At 36.8% G+C, this 24,352-nt stretch overlaps 1 protein-coding gene across 1 annotated transcript in view; it reads left to right on the top strand.

The window, feature by feature from the left end:
- The window catches only part of COPB1 (COPI coat complex subunit beta 1), a 35,698-nt gene extending 13,223 nt beyond the window's left edge, over window positions 1-22,475 (top strand). The window contains exons 8-22 of the mRNA XM_080641493.1: window positions 124-243; window positions 2,688-2,795; window positions 2,877-3,023; window positions 3,656-3,801; window positions 5,865-5,961; window positions 7,509-7,669; window positions 8,520-8,640; window positions 13,080-13,307; window positions 13,440-13,619; window positions 17,015-17,159; window positions 18,447-18,566; window positions 19,146-19,291; window positions 20,148-20,237; window positions 21,272-21,427; window positions 22,090-22,475. Coding sequence (XP_080497619.1) covers window positions 124-243; window positions 2,688-2,795; window positions 2,877-3,023; window positions 3,656-3,801; window positions 5,865-5,961; window positions 7,509-7,669; window positions 8,520-8,640; window positions 13,080-13,307; window positions 13,440-13,619; window positions 17,015-17,159; window positions 18,447-18,566; window positions 19,146-19,291; window positions 20,148-20,237; window positions 21,272-21,427; window positions 22,090-22,149 — 2,025 coding nt within the window. The 3' untranslated portion in view covers window positions 22,150-22,475. The remainder of the gene's footprint in view (window positions 1-123; window positions 244-2,687; window positions 2,796-2,876; window positions 3,024-3,655; window positions 3,802-5,864; window positions 5,962-7,508; window positions 7,670-8,519; window positions 8,641-13,079; window positions 13,308-13,439; window positions 13,620-17,014; window positions 17,160-18,446; window positions 18,567-19,145; window positions 19,292-20,147; window positions 20,238-21,271; window positions 21,428-22,089) is intronic.
- The last annotated feature ends 1,877 nt before the right edge of the window (window positions 22,476-24,352 follow it).

Raw genomic sequence — 24,352 nt, 5'->3', positions numbered from 1 at the left:
AACTTTTAATGTGGGAGTAGTGAATATATTTTGGCTTCTTGGGGATTTGTTTTCCTTCTTATTTTCAGATTCTATGTTAAAGATAGTTGAATGTTTCCCTAAATGTATTTCTTTTTTACACAGGCTGCTGCTCAGTGTTACATTGATTTAATTATTAAGGAGAGTGACAACAATGTAAAGCTCATAGTTCTGGATCGATTGGTCGAATTAAAAGAGCATCCTGCTCATGAACGAGTACTACAGGTAAATGTTGTTTGAAAGAGAAATCTTAAATAAAATCTCTTTCAAATTGAGATAATTTTCAAGCCTTGCCATCTTTGTTAGCTTAAATGCTTGGAGACTGGGCAGTTTAAATTTTGCTCAGCTAAAGTATAACTCTTGAATCATCATTGCCTTGTGGGGTATTGTCTTTGCCATTAAAAAATATTTCTAACATATAATCTTTTTTCTATTTGTATTGCACTTGGTATTCTTAGCGACAGAGATATATTTGTTTTGATTTGGATGTAATTTATATTTCTTGGAAAATAATTGTATCAACTGATTGAAATAAAAGCTGATTAGATTCTAGAATATTATCAGCATAACTATTAATCTGTGAGAATAATGATAATTATAAAAATAAAGCCCCAGAACAGCTAAATTCATGCTGATCCTGCATCAGAACAACAAAAGTTTTCTATAAAAGACATTATTGGGAAAATTGAAGAAATGTGAATATAGACTGTATATTAGTTAATAGTATTAGTATCAATAAGTTCTCTGAATTTGATAATTGTGGTTATAGAAGAAATTATTCTTATTACACTAAAATGTTTTGGAGTAGAGAGAGTATGATAAAGCATATAAGGCAAATGTAAGTGAAGGCTATATAGGAGTTTATTCCTAGACTTTTTAGAACTTTCTTGTCAGTGACATTTTTAAAAGATACAAAGTTTTAAAGAAGTAAAATCATTTACAAATTAATTTTGGTATATTTTTAAATATTTATTTGCCATACATTTTTAGGTATGCATCTTTAAAATATTACATTTTCCTTCAGAGTCAAAATAACATTATCATACTTAACAAAATTGGTAATAATTTCTTAATATTATTTAATACCAAACTCAGATTTCCTCAGATGTCCCCCAAATACCCTTTTTGTTTGTTTTGTCCAATTTATGGCCATACATTATCATATCTGGTTGTTATGTTCTAAGTCTCTAATTTGAGCAGTTAGTTTTTAATTAATTTTAGAGAGGGGGGAAGGCAGAGGTGGGGGGAGGGAGGGAGAGAGAGATTTGTTATTCCATTTATTTATGCTTTCATTGGTTGTTTCCTGTATGTACCCTGACCAGGGATCAAACCCACATATCGGGACTATGCTCTAACCAACTGAGCTACCCAGTCAGGGCGAGTAATTTCTTTTTTTCATGACATTGACTTGTTGAAGACACCAGACCAGTTGTCCTGTAAGATGCCCCTCCTCTGGCCTGGCTGGCATTGACTCATGAATCAAGAGGACACTGGTTTGATTCCCGGTCAGGGCACATGCCTGGGTGCAGACTTGATCCCCAGTGGGGGACATGCAGGAGGCAGCCGATCAGTGTTTCTTTCTCATCAATGTTTCTATCTCTCCCTCTCCCTTCTTCTCTCTCAAAAGTCAATAAAAAGAGCCTGAGCCGGTTTGGTTCAGTGGATAGAGCATTGGTCCTCAGACTGAAGGGTCTTAGATTCGATTTTGGTCAAGGGCACATACCCCGGTTGCAGGCTCAATCCTGGCCCTGGTTAGGGTGAGTGCAGGAGTCAACCAATCAATGTGCCTCTCTCACATCAGTGTTTCTCTCTCTGTGTCTCTCTCCCTCCCTTCCACTCTCTCTAAAAATTCAATGGTAAAATACCCTTGGGTGAGGATTAACAAAAAAATTTAATAAAATGAATAGAAACATATTTTAAAAAAAGATGCCCCACCCTAGCCGTTTTGGCTCAGTGGCTAGAGCAGGGGTGGGCAAACTTTTTGACTCTAGGGCCACAATGGGTTCTTAAACTGGACTGGAGGGCCGGAACAAAAGCATGGATGGAGTGTTTGTGTGAACTAATATAAATTCAAAGTAAAGGAGCAGAGGGGAGAGCAAGAGAACCGGATAGAACAGCCGGATCCGGCCCGCGGGCCGTAGTTTGCCCACAGCTGGGCTAGAGCTTCAGCCTGTGGATGGAAGGGTCCTAGGTTCGATTCCTGTCAAGGGGACATGCCTGGGTTGTGGGCGTGCAGGAGGCAACCAATCAATATTTCTCTCTCTTCATTGATGTTTATATCTCTCTCCCTCTCCCTTTCTCTCTAAAATCAATAAAAATAATATACAAAAAAAAAATGATGCCCCTCTTTTGAATGTCTGGTTACTTTCTGGTGGTGTCATTTAGCTTATTCCTTAGACTTCTGTATTTCTTATAAATTCTCAAATTAGATCTGAAACTTGCTAGAGTCAGAGTAAACATTTTCAGTTTGAATGCATCTTATGTGATAGTGTATATTTCATATTGCATCCTTTCAAGAGACCAAAAATATCTGGTTCTTCCACCACGAGTGATCTTATTGTTGATCAAAGAATTAAGGTGATGAACAGAACCCTCCATTCTTCAGTTAAGATTTTCTTCTTGTGACTAGAAATACTGCTGTAAATTCTGGATTTTTTGTTCTTTTTCAGGATCTGGTTATGGACATCCTAAGAGTATTGAGCACACCAGACTTAGAAGTACGCAAGAAAACTCTGCAGTTAGCCCTGGATCTTGTCTCTTCTAGAAATGTTGAAGAGGTAAGACAAAACTGACAGCAGTTTGTAATCTCTGAGGCCATACATGTTGTAATTCGTGCTTATTTTTACTTTGTTCGATAGCTGGTTATTGTCCTGAAGAAGGAAGTGATTAAAACAAATAATGTGTCTGAGCATGAAGATACTGACAAATACAGACAACTCCTTGTGCGAACATTGCATTCCTGTTCTGTCCGATTTCCAGATATGGCTGCAAATGTTATTCCTGTGGTATGTGATTCTGATTACCTTACTTTTGAAATTCACAAAAAGAATTTTGAAAATTCTAGTTATTCAATAGTTAAATGCTGACTCTTAAATTCAGAGGAATATGGACTTTGACTTTTTTCTCTTCATCAAAACAACAAATAACAGTGACAAAAATATCTCCACATATGATTATAATTGATGTTTGTTATAGTTACCTGAAGTATAATTTTATATATATATATATCATCCTGTAGGGCAAGTAAGTATTTCAAAGTTTTACCTCTTGAAGTTGAAGGATTCAGTTATAGGAGAAATTCACATATCTAGAATATTTTATTTTCTGTCACTGTCAGATTAATGAGGTAGGTTATTGTAATTTGAAATTTTGCCATTGAGCTCTCAACTTTTTTTCTAAAATGATTTTACTTTTAGTTACAATGTAGGAGGATCCAATTAATTTATGCTGCACATAAAACAGAAAAGTCGTGACTGTTTACATTAATGGTGCTTATCTCTCAACGTGCAGTTTGTTATACATTTGAAAGTTATTAATGCATGCTTTGTACATTTATTTTACTTAAACCTTACTAAAAATTGCTTAAGGTTATTAAACCTTAAGTTTAAATTGTTATCCCTTTTCCTTTTTTTTCTAGTTAATGGAATTTCTTAGCGACAGTAATGAAGCAGCAGCTGCTGATGTCTTGGAGTTTGTTCGTGAAGCCATTCAGCGCTTTGATAACCTGAGAATGCTTATTGTTGAGAAGATGCTTGAAGTCTTTCATGCTATTAAATCTGTCAAGTAGGTTTAAAATCTGTTTAAATGTAAAGTCGAGTAAGCATTTTACCAATATCTGTCTTTAAAGAGCCAGTTGATCCTATCTAATAAAAGAGTAATATGCAGATTGACCATCACTCCAACACACAAGATGGCTGCCCCCATGTGGTCAAAGATCCTGCCCCCATGTGGACACAAGATGGCCACCACAAGATGGCCAGCAGGGGAAGGCAGTTGGGAGGGACCAGGCCTGCAAGGGAGGGCAGTTTGGGGCAATCAAGCCTACAGGGGAGGGCAGTTAGGGGTAACCAGGCTGGCAGAGGAGGGAAGTTGGGGGCAACCTGGCCTGCAGGGAAAGGCAGTTGGGAGGGACCCAGGCCTGCAGGGGAGAGCAGTTGGGGGGACCAGGCCTGCAGGGGAGGGCAGTTAGGGGTGACCAGGCCTGCAGGGGAGGGCAGTTAGGGGCAATCAGGCTGGCAGGGGAGCAGTTAGGCATCAATCAGGCTGGCAGGGGAGTGGTTAGGGCAGCTGTGGGCAAACTACGGCCCGCGGGCCGGATCCGGCTGTTCTATCCGGTTCTCTTGCTCTCCCCTCCGCTCCTTTACTTTGAATTTATATTAGTTCACACAGACACTCCATCCATGCTTTTGTTCTGGCCCTCCGGTCCAGTTTAAGAACCCATTGTGGCCCTCGAGTCAAAAAGTTTGCCCACCCCTGGGTTAGGGGGTGATCAGGCTGGCAGGCAGAAGCAGTTAGGGGCAATCAGGAAGGCAGGCAGGCGAGCAGTTGGGAGCCAGCAGTCCTGGATTGTGAGAGGGATGTCCGAGTGCCCGTTTAGGCCCAATCCTGGTTGGACATCCCTCGAGGGGTCCCAGATTGGAGAGGGTGCAGGCTGCGCTGAGGGACACACCCCCTGTGCATGAATTTCATGCACCGGGCCTCTAATATAAAATATAAGAGTGGAAAGATGACACGACAATCAAGACAAAAATAAGAATGACAATAAATACTACCTTATACCCACACTTGGTAGATCCATAATCTGTGGGCAAATTTTTTTTATAGTTGTGGTGATTTAACTAGATTTCTTTATCCTTATTTCCTTTAAAACATTGTGAATCCTAAAGTGACTAAGAACATATTTTTTAAAGGTATTACTTTTTAGATATCATTACTTAGAAGTTATACCTTTAAAAAATATGTTCTTAGTCACTTTATCATTTATTGAAATGAAGGATTGCAAATGCAACTAAATCTGATGTTTTTCTTCAGATGGCCTTTACTAATGAGAAAGAACTTTGTCATCCAAATTTTGTTTGATTTAAAGCATCTGATGGATAGACTATAACAGACTTGCATTATATATGCATAGGTGGAAATAAGGGGCCATTACAAAGCTGTTTTCTGATTGAAAATGTATTGACATTTGTGGAAGTGAGAAAGATTTGCTTTCTTTGTGAGGAAAAAAAAAATCAAAGTTTTGCTTTTGACAGCCATGATCTCTAGAATTTTTAAGTTTCTAGGATTTTTAAAAAAGTGAATTTAATGAAATTCTTAGGGAAATGATGACTAAAGACTTTATTTAGTTTAACATTTTTAACTAGAAAATTGTTGCTTTCTTTTTTTGTTGTTGTTATTGATCCTTTTGTACTCCTTCCTTGTTCATTGTTCTTGTCAGCATCCTGCCTGTACTTTCCAGTGACTACAAGTAAAACGTACTTTTTACATTAAAAAGAACAATTTTTTATAGTAGTAAGTGATAAGATAAACTTTTACCTTAACTCTATTGTAAATGGAAAATAACACCTCTCTGGGAAACATTTTTGTATTTTATTTTTACTACTGGGATTACCAGTCTTAAGATTTTCCTACTAACGATAGATGAGGGCACTTATTTTTCTTTTAGTGCTTGTGATTTCTGGGAGAATTAAAAAACTTAGTGTCTTTGTTATATTTCTTAAAATGTCATTCATAATCCCTTAGAAGTATAGAATCTTGTTTTCTTACTTGAGCTTAAATTCACAAAGAAAAATTGCTTCAAGATTCGTTGACAAATCAGTGTTTCAGAACTTGTATTCTTGCTTTAGGATTTACCGAGGAGCATTGTGGATCCTGGGAGAATACTGTAGTACCAAGGAAGACATTCAGAGTGTGATGACTGAAGTCCGAAGATCCCTGGGGGAGGTATGTTTTACTTTCGTAGTAAATGCTGTTTTATTTGGTGATTTTTACTTTAGTTCTTCTGACTTTTTTTTTTTTTTTTCAATCTGACTTGTATGTGGTGTTTTTATCTGGACTAATGAACACTGAAAAATATATTTTAACTACCCAGATAATTAATCCTTGAGAACTATGGGAAATTTGGGCGTTTCCCCTCCCATGTGTTGAGCTCTAACACCTATTGTTTTATCTGTATTATTTACTCTTCTGGGAAAGATTTTATTTGAACAGAAGGTTCTGTGTTTTAGAAAAAGACTTGTGCCCTAACCAGTTTGGCTCAGTGGATAGAGCGTCGGCCTGCGGACTGAAGGGTCCCAGGTTCGATTCCGGTCAAGGGCATGTACCTGGGTTGCGGGCACATCCCCAGTGGGGGGTGTGCAGGAGGCAGCTGATCGATGTCTCTCTCTCATCGATGTTTCTAACTCTCTATCCCTCTCCCTTCCTCTCTGTGAAAAATCAATAAAATATATTTAAAAAAAAAAAAAAGAAAGAAAAAGACTTGTAAAACTCTGCTTTAGTCTATGTGTTCTAAAAGAAGAATGCAAATATTTTAAGAACAGGGCAGACTTTATAGTATTTATGTACGAAAACTGGCAGTATTTCCTCATTCAAAAAACCATATGGGCAAATAGAAAGAACTGTGCATTTTAGAACACCTCGGTTCCAATCTTGCTTCAGCCAATAATTAGCTCTGAGACTTTAGATATAAGTTTCTTAACCTGATTGGACATCAGGTTATTTTAAAATAAAGGAATTGATGGATAATAATTGAAGACTCTTACAGCTCTTAAATTAAATAGTGGGCTGATATTAAGGAATACATGCATAGTAGCCATTTGTGTGTTTTTAAAAAGGTAGTTGATGAAGTTATTTTGTAAAACTAAGTTAGATTAATTTTAATTTTAATTTTTTAATATATTTTTTATTGATTTCAGAGAGGAAGAGAGAGGGAGAGAGAGAGATAGAAACATCAATGATGAGAGATATTCATTGATCGGCTGCCTGCTTCACTCCCCCCAACTGGGGATTGAGCCCACAACCCGGTCATGTGCCCTTGACCAGAATCGAACCCGGGACCCCTCAATCTGTAGGCTGATGCTTTATCCACTGAACCAAACTGGCTAGGGCAGATTTATTTTATTTTAGGAGGATGAAGGCTCTTTTGATTAGGGAGGGATGGAGAAGAAGAATAAGAGTATCTATTTTGTCTTAGACACTGTCCTAAGCATTTTCTTACTAAGTAACTTGTGTGGAAAGAATTAAGATTTGCATTTAGCAGATTAAGTACCTAAGGCTGTAAGTCATTTAATTAATTTACCCAAAACCATTACAACAAGGAAGAGGCATCTAATCACAAAGCCCCTGTCTTCTTACTACAATATTATGCGAAGGAAAGAAAATTGAAAGTTCCAAGTTCCAAATATCCCATTAGGGAAATGCCTTCTCTATGGAAATGATTGAATATTTAAATGTGATTCTGCTTGCTATTGATGTTTCCAATTCATTTTTAGATCCCAATTGTAAAATCAGAAATAAAAAAGGAAGCTGGTGAATTAAAACCTGAAGAAGAAATAAATGTGGGGCCAGTTCAGAAATTGGTAACTGAGATGGGCACCTATGCAACTCAGAGTGCTCTTAGCAGTTCTAGGCCCACCAAGAAAGAGGAAGAAAGGTAATTTGCAGCACTTACGCTCAGCCAGCTCTACTGTTTTCATTACTCTTGTGTATAAAACCGTCAAGTGATTTCTTTTCTCTTACTTGCTTTTGTGACCAAAATGGAAATCTTTGCCATTTAAGATACTTGAAAGGAAAAGGATACTTAAGTTCTTTCTCTCAGGAATCATGTTGATGGTTTTAATCCTCTGCTTTTTATAAGTATTTCCATAGAATTAACTATGTTCTGCTTAAAATTATTTTACTCATGTAGAAAATGCTAAGTTGAGGTAACTTTTAGAAAACATTTTGGAAAATTTTCTACTTTTAACTGATGGAATAAAATTTTGATGATTTCCTCATTATACTCTCTAATTTTATAGTGAAGATGATAAAAATAATGTCTAAAATTTTAATGATTGCTTATTACATGCTGGGCATTGTGCTATGTAGTTTGCCTCATGTAATCTTCACAGCAACCCATTAAGTACATTATTGTCCCATTTTATAGAACAAGGATTTGAACCTTGAAGAAGTTTGTAATTCACCCCAAAGGGACACAATTAATAAATACTGTAAATAAGCTGGGATTTGAACGTAGCTCATTAGCTCGAGTACATACACCTTTCCCCATTTTCTCTTTGTATTCAGCTGCTTCTTGTGTCATTTAAAGATAGGTTTAAATTCATGTGTTATTTTCTTTTTCTTTTTTCCTTTAGCTTCATTCTGAGAGCTAAGGAGGGAGCTAGTTGAGATCCTTATCACTGAAGGATGGCAGTGATAGTGTTAAATAGCCTTATTTGAATCCTGCCAAAGCTGCATGCTGCTTAAGAAGTTGTTGGATTTCATTTTCCTTGATTGCTTTGCAGACCTCCCCTGAGAGGATTCCTGCTGGATGGAGATTTCTTTGTCGCTGCCTCCCTTGCCACAACTCTGACCAAGATTGCCTTGCGCTATGTAGCTTTGGTTCAGGAGAAGAAAAAGCAAAATGTAAGTCCATTTATTCTACATTTACCCAACAAGTGAACATTGAATGCCTACTATATGCATTGAACTGTGAGAGACCCAAAAGGGAATGCTAAAGATCCTGTGGTTTAATGGGGGAAATAGACACAGTAATATAATGTTATTGTAAAATTGATGAAGTAATACAGTAATGATACCTTATGATTAGTCTAGTGGAAGAGATATAAGGGTTTATGAAGTCATTTCTGTTTGCTAGAATTAGTCAAGGCTCAGTGAAGAATAAGCCTTTATCCAGTATCTTCATCCAGTCAGCCCTTGCCTATTTTATCCCAGAAATATCTCCTAAATATATTGCCGTTTCTAGAGTTCATAACCTTCATCCTGGCTTCTGACCATTCTGACTGTGTGCTCATTTAAAATAATACTTCCGCCCTAACTGGTTTGGCTCAGTGGACAGAGCATCGGCCTGCGGACTGAAGGGTCCCAGGTTCGATTCCGGTCAAGGGCATGTACCTTGGTTGTGGGCACATACCCAGTAGGGAGTGTGCAGGAGGCAGCTGATTGATGTTTCTTTCATCAATGTTTCTAACTCTCTATCCCTCTCCCTTCCTCTCTGTAAAATCAATCAATCAATAAATAAATAAATAAATAAATTTTTTAAAATAATACTTCCATTCCCCCAACCCCTACTACCATACTTTGTACTACTATTCTACATTTTATTTTTACATATGTGTATGCACTGTTTATTTGTGTGTTTTTTTCAACCATTTCTTATTTATCTGGAGTCCAGACTTAGGTAGGGAGAGGGCATACGTAGCTAATAGTAAGAAGCTGAGAGTTGGAAACAGGGCAAAAGTTCAATTACCTTCCTAGGTGCCCCCATTTTTTGGATATTTTTCTTTATGGTAAAATATACATAATGTGAAATTTACCATTTTAACTATTTTCAAGTGTACAGTTCTGTGGCATTAAGTACATTCACACTGTTGAGCAGCCATTATCATTTTCCATTTCCAAAACTTTTTATCATCCTGAACTAAAAGTGTACCAATAAACAATACTTCCCCATACCCCACTCCCAGCCATAGGCAACCCTCTTTTTACTTTCTTCCTCTCTGAATTTGCCTATTCTATATAAATGGAATCATATAATATTTGTCCTTTTGCAACTGGCTTATTTTGCTTAGCATGATGTCTTCAAGCTTTATCCATATGATAGCATGTATCAGAATTTCCTTCCTTTTTAAGGCTATCCATATAATATTCTTCTGTTTATCTGTTCTCCTGCTATAAATAGTCAATTTTCTTTTAAAGATTTTTTTAAATGAGAAAAAGTCTTATATTTACCCACATACTTACCATGTGAATGGTTTTATTTTTGTTCATTTCTTTTTTCACATTGCTAAAAGAAATAGGAGGTAATAACTAATAAGAGGTAACAAGTAATAAGAAAAATATTACTCCTGGTTAAGCACTAAAGTACAAATCTTGTTAATATTGTGGTGGAGATAGAAACATCAAAAGATGGAATTTTGTTACCAGATATAGTAACAAAAATTCTTCCTTCCTCCAGAAAGAGTTTAATATGGCTTTTATCTGTGAAACCCTTCTTCCTCTAGTGTGATAATTTCGCATTTTATAATACCACACTTTCACCTAACATTATAACATTAGGTGAAATGTTATAATGTTAACATTATATTTTCCTTGATTGCTTTGCAGACCTCCCCTGAGGTTTCCCATGTTATTCTAAACCCTTGTTAATTTCCCATGTTATTCTAAACCCTTCCTAATCATCCTTATATAATAAAAGGCTAATATGCAAATCAACCCAACGGCAGAACGACTGGTCGCTATGATGTGCACTGACCACCAGGGGGCAGATGCTTAATGCAGGAGCTGCCCCCTGGTGGTCAGTTTGCTCCCACACAGGGAGCGCCGCTCAGCCGGAAGCTGGGCTTACGGCTGGCGAGCGCAGCAGGAGCCTCGCCCACCTCTGCGGCAGCGCTAAGATTGTCCCACTGACAGCTTAGGCCCACTCGCTCCCTGGGGGAGCGGGCCTAAGCCATCAGTCGGACATTCACCGAGGGCTCCCAGACTGCAATAGGGTGCAGGCCGGGCTGAGGGACCTCCCTGAGTTCCTCACGAATCTTGTGCTCCAGGCCTCTAGCAATAATTATAATATTTAATAGCTGCATAACAGTCCATTAGATTTCTTCATTTACTTATGCCAACATATAATTAGACATTTTCATTTTAGACTTGGGATTTTCAAAGGATTTTTTTTTTTAACTTTCATCATTATTAGAGCCATTAATGATATTTAGAGGATCAGGCAAATTACAAGGTGTATTATCTCTTTTTTATCTGTTTATTTAGATTTATGGGCAATAATTTATTTTGCAACTCTGTGGGCCATTATTTATTTTTTCAGGTCTTGTCACAGAATAATCATCTATTATTTAAATTATGCTTTTTAAAAGTCTCCAGGATTCTGTGTCTCTGGGTCCAGTTTGGTTTCTTTTAAATAGAAAGGCTGCTTCAGTTCTGCAGGTTGGGAGAGCATTTGCTGATATCTGAGAGAGCCAGTTTTCTGGTAACATATCTGGTTCATGAAGTTTGCTGCATTTGTTACAAGGCAGGTAGAAGTTTGGTTGTTTATCATCACACTAGCTCTCCTTCATTTATGCCTTTTCCATTGCTCTTCATTTTTTTGTGTAGACCTTAGTATCTCTCTGTATTATATAACTTTGCCTGAAGAATTTGCTTCGGTTTTTGCAGGTATGTTGGTAGTGAATTTTCTTAGTTTTTGTTTGTCTGAAAAGGCCTACTTCATTTTTGAAAGATATCTTTGTAGGTATAGATTTCTGTTAAGAATTTTTTTCTTTTAGTACCATCAAGATGTTGCTCCATTGTCTTCTGGTATTCTCAAAGAAGCCATTGTCATTCTCATGCCTGTGCATGGAATGTGTCCTGTTTTCTCTGGCGGATTTTAGATTTTTTCCCCCCTTATCACCAGGTTTCAGTAATTTGGTTAGGATATGGCTTTGTGTGGTTTTCTTCATCTTTACTTTGCTTGTGCTTCTATTTTTTTTCTGTTCTCTCCTCTTTCCTCTCCTCTGGTGGCAGTATCTAGGATCAGAGAATTATTATACTTATTTTTCAGCTTCTTTTCCAAGGCTTCTGGTAGTTTTTTCATGTATGTGTGCAAATCAGTACTTAGCCAAAGACAATTTGGCAATGACATAGAGCATGTGTCAGGTTAATGCTACATAAGACTGAAAAAGTACTTTGGATTCACTTTGTGGAAGACTTTGAATAGCAAGCTAAGTCATATGGACTTCAATATGAAGGCCCAGGGAAGTCATTGAAGGTATTCTCAAATGTAGAATGAAGTGATTGGTGTACATACAATAAGGATTAAGATAGCAGCACCAGGTGATCATACTTAGTGTCTCCAATAATGGGACAACCTAACATAAGTGCTTCCAGATGCAATACAAAAGAAATACAAAACATCACCTGTCTGTTATCTAACCAAGAGTGGGGAGCATTTTATAAAAAACTGGCCTGGCCTCTTTTTAAAAGTTACTGTGTACCTGGCCAGGTAGCTCAGTTGGTTAGAGCATCGTCTTGATATGCCAAGGCTGTAGGTTGAATCCTCAGTCAAGGCACATACAAGAATCAACCAATAAATGGAACAACAGATTGATGTCTCTCCCTCTTCCCCTTCCCGCCCCCCTTCCTTCTTCTCTCTCTTGAAAATCAATAAATGAAAAACTCATTGTGATGGAAAACAATACAAAAAGCCAGGAGACTGGGCTAGATTCAAAGGGACTAAGGAGAATAACAACCAAATAAAATGTATGAAGCTGATCCAGGATTTATAAAAACAATGAAAACCTTTGTGAGGTTAGAGAGATTTATTTCAATTTAGAGTATATAGTAGATATATTTTGGGATTGTTACATTTCTCAGGAGTGATAATGATATAACAGTTATATAGAAAGCTATTCTGATTCTCTTATTACTTAGTACTTAGGAGGTGAAGAATCTTACTTTCATATGTTTACCTAAAAAAATAAGTGCACATATATGAGTAAAATCAGAAAGCAAATATGGCAGAAAGTTAACTTTGTGAAATGTATCATTCTTTTAACTTTTCTATTGTTGGAACTTTAAAAAGAAAGCATTGGCATGTCAGGGAGTTAGAGTAAGGCAAGACAGTTAAAAAGCGGTTGCTGTCTTTTAGTTGGGGCTTAATGAAGGTTTTAGAGGGTGGCAGCTAGCATAGAAAGGAAAAAGTAGGATGCAAAAAAGATGGAGATAAAATCCAAAAGATTTGAAATCTTATTCAAGTGAAGTGAAAGTTTTATTTATTAGATTGTGAGTTATAAAAAGTAACATTATTGCAATTACAGAAACATGACGATAAATAATTCATTTCTCTACTTTTCTAGTCCTTTGTCGCTGAGGCTATGTTGCTTATGGCCACTGTCCTTCATTTGGGAAAATCCTCTCTTCCTAAGAAGCCAATTACAGATGATGATGTAGATCGAATTTCCCTGTGCCTCAAGGTCTTGTCTGAATGTTCGCCTTTAATGAATGACATTTTCAATAAGGAATGCAGACAATCCCTTTCACACATGTTATCTGCTAAACTCGAAGAAGAGAAATTATCCCAAAAGGTAAGGTATGATAAAGCCATAAAAGTCCTTGGTGGCTTTTTTTAAAAAAAAAATTCAGTCCTCATAAAGGCGTACAAAAAGCTATCTTTCTTTCCAATTAAAGAGAAACATGTGTTTGTTTTCTCAACACAGAAAGAATCTGAAAAGAGGAATGTGACAGTACAGCCTGATGACCCCATTTCCTTCATGCAACTAACTGCTAAGAATGAAATGAACTGCAAGGAAGATCAGTTTCAGCTGAGTTTGCTGGCTGCAATGGGTAACACACAGAGGAAAGAGGCAGCAGATCCCCTGGCATCTAAACTTAACAAGGTAACAAAATGTCAAATACACTGGTAAGTTATTTAAATTGGCTATTTCAGAAAGTAGTAATTAGGAAGTTGCTGGTCCCCCTGGTTTTTAAAAGAAAAATAAGTTATACGATAGGCATGTCAACATCTAACATGAGCCAAATAAACAAGGTTTAAGTTTATGTGGGCTGCAAAAAAAAACAAAAGCTTCAATTTTCATAGAAACATAGCTTTATTTCGATAGAGACATGCTAAATACAAAGGGCTGAAATAAATGAGTAATCGTTAACATAAAATAATAGAACATTTTAATAAAAATTAATATTTTTTCTTGAACATTAACTTACCAGACACTGAATAACTGCACAAATCAATAAGCGTAACACAACTAAACCTTTTTTTTATTCTTCTCTGAAAGCAAAATATTTCCTGTTGCACACACCGAACAAGTCAGTACAAGACTAATGACGTGGTAGTCAGCTGCTAAAATATTCGCTGCTAGTATTAGTGGAGAGAAATTGTGCGTCTGCACATAAGGCGCATAAGGGAAACTAATGCAACACGATTATAGTAATCAGTCATTAACGAACGTTGTAGTTCATTATTAATAATTACGTATAACAGGATATTGTAAAAATTAAGTTACAATGTTTTTATTAAAACATTTCTTATATTGGCTGGGCTGCAAAAATATTTGTTGTGGGCCAGGCCACACCACATGCGGCCCGTGGGCCATGAGTTTGACATGCTTGTTATACAGCATCAGTTTTTGTCAAGTCATTGTGATTGACAAGTTTGTTAAACAAGATTGAAATTCAGAAGCTGATAAAGTACTCTACTATTATAGTACTACTAGAGGCCCAATGCACGAAATTCATGCAAGAGTGGGTCTTCCTTCCCCCAGCTGCCAGCACCGGCTTCCCTCTGGCACCCGGGACCCAGGCTTCCCTGCGGCTGGCAGCAGGCCCCTGGGACCCAGGCTTCCCTCTGGCCATTGGCAGGCCCCCAGGACCTTGGCTTCCCTCAGGCCGCTGGCAGGCACCCAGGACCTGGGCTCCCCTTGCAGCCCTTGCTTCGTCCATGGCTTCGTCCAGAAGGACAGAAGGATGTCTGGAAGGACGTCTGGTCTAATTAGCATATTATGCTTTTATTATTATAGATAAATCCAGTAGATGGTTGTATAACTTGTTCCAGCCGTGGGTGCAATCATAGTGCAATACATAGAGCTGGGAGACCCTTAGAGCTAAACTAAAGCTTTAAAGGCCAGGGCTCTGGCCTCTTCCTCTACATCCTTGCCGTCAGCTTTTCCTATGCCCTATTGCTTTAAACAGGGCAACTCTACTTTTATATTCTTTTTTTTTTTTAAATATATTTTTATTGATTTCAGAGAGGAAGGGAGAGGGAGATAAGAGATAGAAACATCAATGATGGGGGAGAATCATTGATCGGCTGCCTCCTGCACACCCCCTACTGGGGATCAAGCCTGCAACTTGGGCATGTGCCTTTGACCAGAATCAAACTCGGGACCCTTCAGTTCACAGGCCGACGCTCTATCCATTGATCCAAACCGGCTAGGGCTATGTTCTTAATATATTGAGTTCTGTACAGGATTTATTAGGAAAACTGTCCTATACTCAAAATACATAAGTTTACAAATCATTGATCTAATTTAATCCCTTTATCTTAAAAATTTTATTTTTAAAAATTGTATAAAATTTATATTAACATCAAGTTTACCATCTTAACTATTTTTAAGTGTGTAGTTCAGTGGCATTAAGTATATTCATATTATTGTGCAGCCATTATTGCCATTCATTCCTGGAACTTTTTTCAACTTGCAAAATCCATTAAATATTAACCTCCCCCCCCCCCCCCCAATTCCCTCTCCCCTTTGCCTCTGGCAATCACCATTCTACTTTCCATCTCTATGAATTTGACTGCTCATCATGTAATATTTATCATTTTGTGATTGACTTATTTAGTCTGATGTCTTCAAAATTCATCCATGCTGTAGCATATTTCAGAATATTCTTTTTAAGGAGGAGTAAGTATTCCATTGTGAATATATACTACATTTTGTTTATCCATTCATCTGTTAATGGACACTTAGGTTGCTTTCACCTTTTTGGCTATTTTGAATAATGCTGCTATGGACATGAGTTTACAAATGCTTTTGTTTCTTTTGGGTTATAACCAGAAGTGGAATCACTGGATCATATAGTAATTTTGCTTTAATTTTCTGAGGAACCGCCATACTGTTTTACATAGCAGCTGCACTGTTTTACATTCCAGTACACAAGGGTTCTCCACATTCTTGCCAACACTTTTTTCTTCTTCTTAATAGTAGCCATCCTAGTGGGTATGAATTGATATCTAATTGTGGTTTTTATTTTAATTTCCCTAATGATTAGTGATATTTGCCATTTTTTTCCATGTGCTTACTAGCCATTTGTTTATCTACTTTGGAGAAATGTCTATTCAAGTTTTTTATTCATTTTTTAATCTGGTTATTTATTTTGTGTTGAACTAATGGAGTTCATATATATTCGGAATGCAAGACCCTCATCAAATATATGATTTGCATATACTTGTCTCTCATTCTGTGAATTGCCTTTTACTCTATTATAAATAGTGCCTTTTGATGCACAACAGTTTTTAATTTTTCCCAGCCGGTGTTGTTCAGTGGTTGAGTATCAACCCATGAACCAAGAGGTCACCAGTTCGATTCCTGGTCAGGGCACATGCCTGGGTTGTGTGCTTGATCCCCAGTAGGGGGCATGCAGGAGGCAGCTGATCTATGGTTCTCTCTCATCATTGATGTTTCTATCTCTCCCTCCCCCTTCCTCTCTCTCAAATCAATCAAAATTTAAAGGTTTTTAATTTGATATAGTCCAATTTACCTATTTTTTCTTTTGTTGTCCATGTTTTTGAGGACAATATTATGTCTTAAAACTGCTATGTTTTGGATGTTTTTTAAAAATTTTGAAAACACACAATTTTATCTTCATGGAATTACTGTACAAACATGTCTTGCTATACAGTCTATTTAGTTCCTGAGCTTGTGTAGCAGGGACTGCCACATGATCTGAATTTTATTGGGTTCTTGAATTTTGGGGAACATCTAGTGAGTTTAGACAGTGAGGGATTTAACTCCTAAGTTGGATGGTTAATGTATTTGCTAGACATATTTAATGTCTTTCTACTATTGAGATATAAAGTCTAGGATCTGTTATTTCTAATGTCCCCGTTTTGATTTATCATGTCTCCATGACAAAATAATTTTATTATACCCGTTTCAAAATGACTTGTCTAATCTAAGCATATCTGTTAATTACCTAGCAAACTTAGTCATTTGGCCAGGATATGTTTGGCTAAATTTTCTCAGTCATTGAATATCTCTTTGTTTTTGTTTGACAGGTCACGCAATTGACAGGTTTCTCAGATCCTGTATACGCAGAAGCTTATGTTCATGTCAACCAGTATGATATCGTCCTAGATGTGCTTGTCGTGAACCAAACCAGTGATACTTTACAGAACTGCACATTAGAGTTAGCTACTCTAGGTGAGGAAATTTACTTACCATAAAGGAAGGATATTTATAGTAAGCCATTATGACAGATTATTAAGGGATGTGTACAAGTTCTAGTATAAGAATTCTCTTGAGCCCTAGCCAGTTTGGCTCAGTGGATAGAGTGTCAGCTTGTGGACCGAAGGGTCCCAGGTTTGATTCCGGTCAAGGGCACCTACATTTCGGTTGCAGGCTCCTCCCCGGCCTGGGCCCTGGTCAGGGTGCGTGCAGGAGGCAACCAATTGATGTGTTTCTCTCACATCACTATTTCTCTCTGTCTTTCCCTCTCTCTTCCACTCTCTAAAAAATCCATGGAAAAATATCCTGGGGTGAGGATTTAAAAAAAAAAAAAAGTATTCTCGAGCCATTTGTAACATTTTAATCAAGGCTTAGTTTTACATTTAATATTTAGTCTCCAGTTTTCTGTACCTCTGTGGTATTATTTTCTTATGTTCTTGGTATATCCAAATAAGTTTATTCACTGAGCTCAATTATAAAGCAGTTTTTCTAGATATAAATAAGAACTACTTAAGTTACAGACTGACCAAGTGGCTCACTTAAATTTTTAATTCCCTTGGTACAGACCTAGGTGTTTTCTGAGTCTATAATCAATACATACCATATGTGGCCAGAGTAATATATCATTATTATATTTAGCAATTTGAGATGTCTTTCGTTTTCCTTACTGAAGACACATGAATTAGACTTTGGCCACTTCAACATCTGGCCTTGAAGTTGGGAAATATAAATTTTATACAGAAACATTGCAGTGCCCCTAGGAAATTCCATATGGCTTAAACAAGAGTTAAAGGGCTTGAAGATATCAAGGGAAAATAGACTTCTGCCCTCAGCATAGCTTGATGTTTATATAAAGAACTATGTTTCTAAGAATTTACATCTTTCTGCAGAGTTTTATCTTTTCCTTTGTAATGGAGTTCATAGTATATGACAAACTTTTTGAGAAGTTGTATTCATTCAGTGACATAAAATGGTATGCCCACAGTACACACACACACACACACACACACACACACACACACACACACACACACGAATTAAATACAGAATTATCCTGAGAAGCCTATTACCTTTTAAAAGAAAATGTGCATATTGAAATGAATAATGTGTTAAATGATTTCTTTATTTTGTCCTCATAATATTTGAATCATAACCCTTCTCTTGTTTCTTACTTTGCTAGAAACTATAAAACTGTATACATGTTAAGGTTTTGTGATTTGAAAGATTTATATATGTCTTTATAACTGTCTAAATTTTTTTCAGGGGATCTAAAACTCGTGGAAAAGCCATCTCCTTTGACTCTTGCTCCTCATGATTTTGCAAATATTAAAGCTAATGTTAAAGTAGCATCAACAGAAAATGGAATAATATTTGGTAACATAGGTAAGAAATTACAGCATGTGATGTTTGAATATTTTTGTTAAAGAATTTCTGTAATGAATAGCTGTTTGACATTTCTTAAGGACAGAACCTGAATCCATTCATGCATTCATTTACGAAGCACCTGCTGAGGTACTAAGCACTGTTCTATGTTTTGAATATACAGAAATGAACCAGATGGCGTCTTGTCCTCAAGAAACTGTCAAGCAGAAGGAGGAATTAAAGAAATATATAATTACAGTGCAATGTGGCGTTACTACTTGTGTATTCTCCTGGTGTGCCTAATACAGCATCTGAGTTTTTTGGCTCCCACCAGTTATTAGCTCTGTGACCTTGAGCAACTTTAATTAACTTCTCTTTGTTTTTGTTTCCTCATCCGAAAGATGGAAAATAATATTAAAACAAAGGCTTGATGTGAATGTTAAGCAGGTGATATTTATACAGCATTTAGAATAGAGCAATGTACAATAAGCATTACATAATATTTACTAATACCATAATCATTATTTGGAAATATTGAAACTATTTAAATTAAAATTTGCCTTTGGTGATTTGGGATCGTTTTGTGTATGTGTATTGCAGTTTATGATGTCTCTGGAGCAGCAAGTGACAGAAATTGTGTGGTCCTCAGTGATATTCACATTGACATCATGGACTACATCCAGCCTGCAACTTGCACTGATGCTGAATTCCGTCAGATGTGGGCCGAATTTGAATGGGAAAACAAAGTTAGTTCTAGGGAGATTTGCTTGAACTCCTTATCTTTGTTTCTTTTTAGCTAATGTTGAGGGATTCTCCTATAAAATTAATCCCATTAAAAGGTGTCAGATGTGAGAAGCAAAGTCTTTCAATATCTGTTCTTGCAAATTAGCCTTAATTGAAAGTCATGCAAGTTAGTTTGTTAAGTTGCTATTGTAAATTGGCAACAGTAGCAGTTCTACAATTAATCTGAATGATTGATCAACATTATAGACAATATTCCATTTCTTGTATGTATGAATATTAAGTTATAATTGAATTCAGTGTCCAAAGGATACTTCGCAAAGTCAGTGGCTTACTGCCAACTTTCTTTCAGTCCTGATTTTTATTACAAATACTTTATATGCAATATGTTAATCTTCTATGAAGTAATCTGTATCTAAAAATTCTGATACCATCCTATAGTTTGTTAGGTTTTGTACATGTCATTTACCTTTTTTTTTTTTTTTTTTTTAAATATATTTTATTGATATTTCGCAGAGAGGAAGGGAGAGGGATAGAAAGCTAGAAACATCGATGAGAGAGAAACATCGATCAGCTGCCTCCTGCACACCTCCCACTGGGGATGTGCCCGCAACCAAGGTACATGCCCTTGACCGGAATCGAACCCGGGACCTTTCAGTCCGCAGGCCGACGCTCTATCCACTGAGCCAAACCGGTTTCGGCTCATTTACCTTTTTGTTGTCTATCCTTCCCACTAAATACTTGGAAAAACATCCTCATATAACATATGAGTGATTGTTTCTCAACCCCAATATAAGAAATTGACAACTTTTCTCATTGTAAGAATTATAATCTCCTTGACTTTTTTCTCTTTCTGTACAGGTGACAGTTAACACAAATATAATTGATTTAAATGACTATTTACAACACATATTAAAGTCAACCAACATGAAATGCCTCACTCCAGAGAAGGTAAGGTTGGACTGAGACCTGAAATCTGATAGAGAGTAGTATGGTAGATTCTTGGCTTTCTTGTATAAGAATCTCTAGTGTATTTTTGTTATTATTCAGCATGAGAAAAGCAGTTTCATTCTGGACTAGCTAAAAGAAGTTATCCCATAGAATGTATGAATCTGCTTACCTTTCTCTACCGCAGGTGTAGGGAACCATTTTTCTGCCAAGGGCCATTTGGATATTTATAACATCATTCGTGGGCTATACAGAATTATCAACTTAAAAATTAGTCAGACATTTAATTGACTCACCCCTAATGCCTTTGCAGGGCCTGACCAAATGATAAAGCCCACGGGCCAGACGTTCCCCACCCCTGCTCAACTGCAACATATTCAGCCAGCTTGTTCCTAGTGCAGTGACCTAATTGAATAGTCATATTAGTTTTTCTTTTCAATCTTCTCCCTTTCAGCTGAAGGCTTATTCCAAAATAGTTTTTAATACTCAATTAGAAAATATTCGTAGTGTCTTCTGTTGGCTCTGCTTATGGCTCAGAATATATCTGCTTAAATATAGAATTGTTGATATACTTTGCTTATCTGCTGTATTTGTGTGTGTATGAATAAAGACTAGAAAGAAAAAATGAAGCTGAGGCTCTAAGGAATATCTGCTAATGTAATAATATTAATTTTATCAGTAAAAGGCTATCTGCTGCTAGAAAAGTATGTTTTAATTAGTGTATTACTGAGTCTAACAGCTCTTCAAATAACTATTATATGCCCAATACTTTGTGAGCTCTTGGATATACAATAATGAAAAAAAAATTAAAATAAGTCTCTTCCTTCATGGAGCTTAAGGTAAGTCAGGTTTATATACACATGGTAAAATCCACATTGTTTTCATGTATAGTGCCATGAATTTTGACAAATTCATATAGTCTTATAATCACCACCACATGATAACTACCACATAATTTATCTATGCTCTTTGGTCTTGCTTATGTGTAAGTTCTCTAGAAATAGTGAAGTAGTGAATTTATCACAAATTACTTCCAGGCACTTTCTGGTTACTGTGGCTTTATGGCAGCCAACCTCTATGCTCGTTCCATATTTGGAGAAGATGCACTTGCGAATGTCAGCATTGAGAAGCCTATTCAACAGGGACCAGAGGCTCCTGTAACTGGCCACATAAGAATTCGTGCAAAAAGTCAGGTAACAGTTGCTTTTTTAAAAATATATTTTTATTGATTTCAGAGAGGAAGGGAGAGGGAGAAAGATAGAAAACATCAATGATGAGTATCATTAAATGGCTGCCTTCTGCACGCCTGCCACTGGCGATCGAGCCTGCAACCCGGGCCTGTGCCCTGACCAGGAATCAAATGGTGACCTCTTGATTCTTAGGTTGACGCTCAACTACTGAGCCACGCCAGCCAGGCAACAATTGCTTTTTTTTAGTTCATCTCTGAACAAAAGGATGGAGACTTTAAGTTTTTCTTATTTCTGTATATAATTTTCTCTGTCATACTAGTGTTTTGTGTATTAGGTGCAAATGTATTCTCTGAATAGAAATACAACTTCTATTTTATTAAAATGGCTCACCTTTTGGGCCTTTCATTCTGGGTATTTGCTTAAAACCATATTGATTCCCATGGGTTACTTGTGAAATGGGTTCTTCAGAGGTTTTTGAAATCTCAGCTACAAATCTACTGACTGTTTATAAATCTAGCACTAATAGTATGTAATAACAAACTAAGTTTTTGTTGATCTGTACTCCTTGGTTTCATTGTTGAATGTGGTGTTATTGAATGATATAATTACCTACTGGTTTTACATAATTTCAATAATTATAAAAATTTTTGTGTTCTTGTTTACAGGGAATGGCCTTAAGTCTTGGAGATAAAATCAACTTGTCTCAGAAGAAAAATAGTATATAAGAATAAACAAAAAGTCCTTGCAGCTTTATAGTTAAAATTTAGGTATGGGCTTACTGTACTCCAACATCTTTTGTACTTTCATGCTTTATGTTATATAGAATCTTGAGTTCATGCTGAATGCATTCCAGCCAATAATTTATAGCCTTTCCCTTAAATCAAGATTGTGTTTAAAATTATAGTTTGTCTTTTGTCTTAACAGTTACGAATGCTGTCTTCAAAGTATATAATGTTCTCACATATACCAAGACCATTTTCACAATAAACAGATCTATTTCTAAATCTTTTGTTATTTTATAAATAAATATACAATTACATAATTTTAGTCATATTGCGGTGGATTTCTTTTAGTTGGTTTATAAATTTCTATTATAAATTTACTTTGAGTTGTGTATATGTGAACTTCATTAAGATAATTTACAAATCCAGTGATATGAAATGAGACAGGTCTTAATTTACTTGCTTGATTTTTACTTATTTAATATTCTGACATCAATATCTCTAAAAATGCCTTATCTATAATAATAAAAGCATAATATGCTAATTAGATGGGGCGTCCTTCTGAACGAAACCGGGACTGCGAGGGAAGCCCGGGTCCTGGGTGCCTGCTGGAGGATGGAGGGAAGCCTGGGTCCCGGGTGCCTGCCAGAAGCCACAGGGAAAACCAGGTCTCTGGTGCCTGCTGGCGGCCAGAGGGAAAACTGGGTCCCAGGTGCTGGAGTGAAAACTGGGTCCCGGGTGCCAGAGGGAAGCTGGTGCCGGCAGCCGGGGGAAGGAAGACCTACTTTTGCATTAATTTCGTGCATCGGGCCTCTAGTTGTATTATAAAGGACTTTTCTCTGGAATTCAGCTTCAGGAAGAAAATAGCAAATAACTTGAGAAGACAGACCCATCATAAGTTTAAAAGAGAATTTGAATTCTGACTGAAATAAACATACTATTCTAATTATCCTGAATTGTAATAAAAAAATAGATAACCCAAAATAGACATTTACCTTGGAAATAGATTTTATTCATTCACATTTAGGTTTGGGTGTTCTTTAATGTTTGTTAGGAATTAAATTGGTTCAGCCAGTTACTGAAGCTGCACTGGATGAATTCATCTCCAGAGGATTCAAAAAGCTGTTCTCCTCGCCTTACTCCTTCAGTTTTTCTCACTCTACACAGGCTGGGCACCATCACCTGCCATTATGATTCCAAATGCTTTTCTGAGCCGAATTCTGAACCTTTATACTTTGTCTTCCAATTAGGCTTCAGGCTACATTTAGGATCAGGGTGAGTCCATAGATAAGGTCTGTGAAGGAGTGAAAGCAGCATCTCCTATTTCAGCACCTGAGAGAGGATGGAATGATTTGTTTGGATTGGAAAGGAGATTGATACCTTGAATGATGTCATAAACTTTGAAGCCACTTGCTTATTTAATCAGAAAGAACTGGAGGATTACCAGGCATTTGAGACTCTGGAGCATTGAAATTTCAAAGCAAAGTCAGTGGCTACCCAATGAAAGAGACTAGGATTGCGGAAGAGTGTCATTTTGATACTTTGAGTCAAGGTCTGGGGATTTGTGATGAAAGCAGAGAAACTGATGCCGCTTTGTTTGGATTAGGTCATTTCCCAAAGGATGTTTGTTCCATTGAACATTAGCTTTCTTGATGTCATTAAGTCTTCTGGGAGAAAAAGGATCCATAGTTAAGTAAGTTTGTGAAAAGCTTTATGCTGTGCTATACTGGGGATTCACCGTTTATATTAGCATACTACAAATTCTGAGAGGTCCTTCAGGAAGGAACGCAGATCAGTTTGGTTTAACCCATCATATCTTAATCTTACTTGAGTAGGGAATTCTTTTTTCATAGAACACCTATTGACAATATATAGGGCAATAAAAGTGACTTATCATGTTAAAGATTTTGGTTTTTGTATTCACAACCAATTTGTATTGCATTTAAGATCTCAAGAAATTATGCCTCTCTATGTCCTAGAACAGCGGTCACCAACTGGTGGTCCATGAGGTCCGAAAGGTTGGCGACCGCTGCCCTAGAATATGTGTTGATAACGCTAAGAAAATTGCCTGCCTAACATATTCAGGCCATTTTTGTTGGGATTGAATTGACTCACATTGCCATTTTCTTAAATTTATAAATAAAGAGAACAAAGAAAGAAGTTAACACAGTTGTCAGATATCTATACTACATTAAGCAGTTTACTT

This window comes from Plecotus auritus (genome assembly GCF_963455305.1).
Source record: "Plecotus auritus genome assembly, chromosome: 9".
Lineage (NCBI taxonomy): Eukaryota > Metazoa > Chordata > Mammalia > Chiroptera > Vespertilionidae > Plecotus > Plecotus auritus.
Note: the sequence above shows the minus strand (reverse complement) of the source record. Positions and strands in the feature narration are given on the sequence as shown.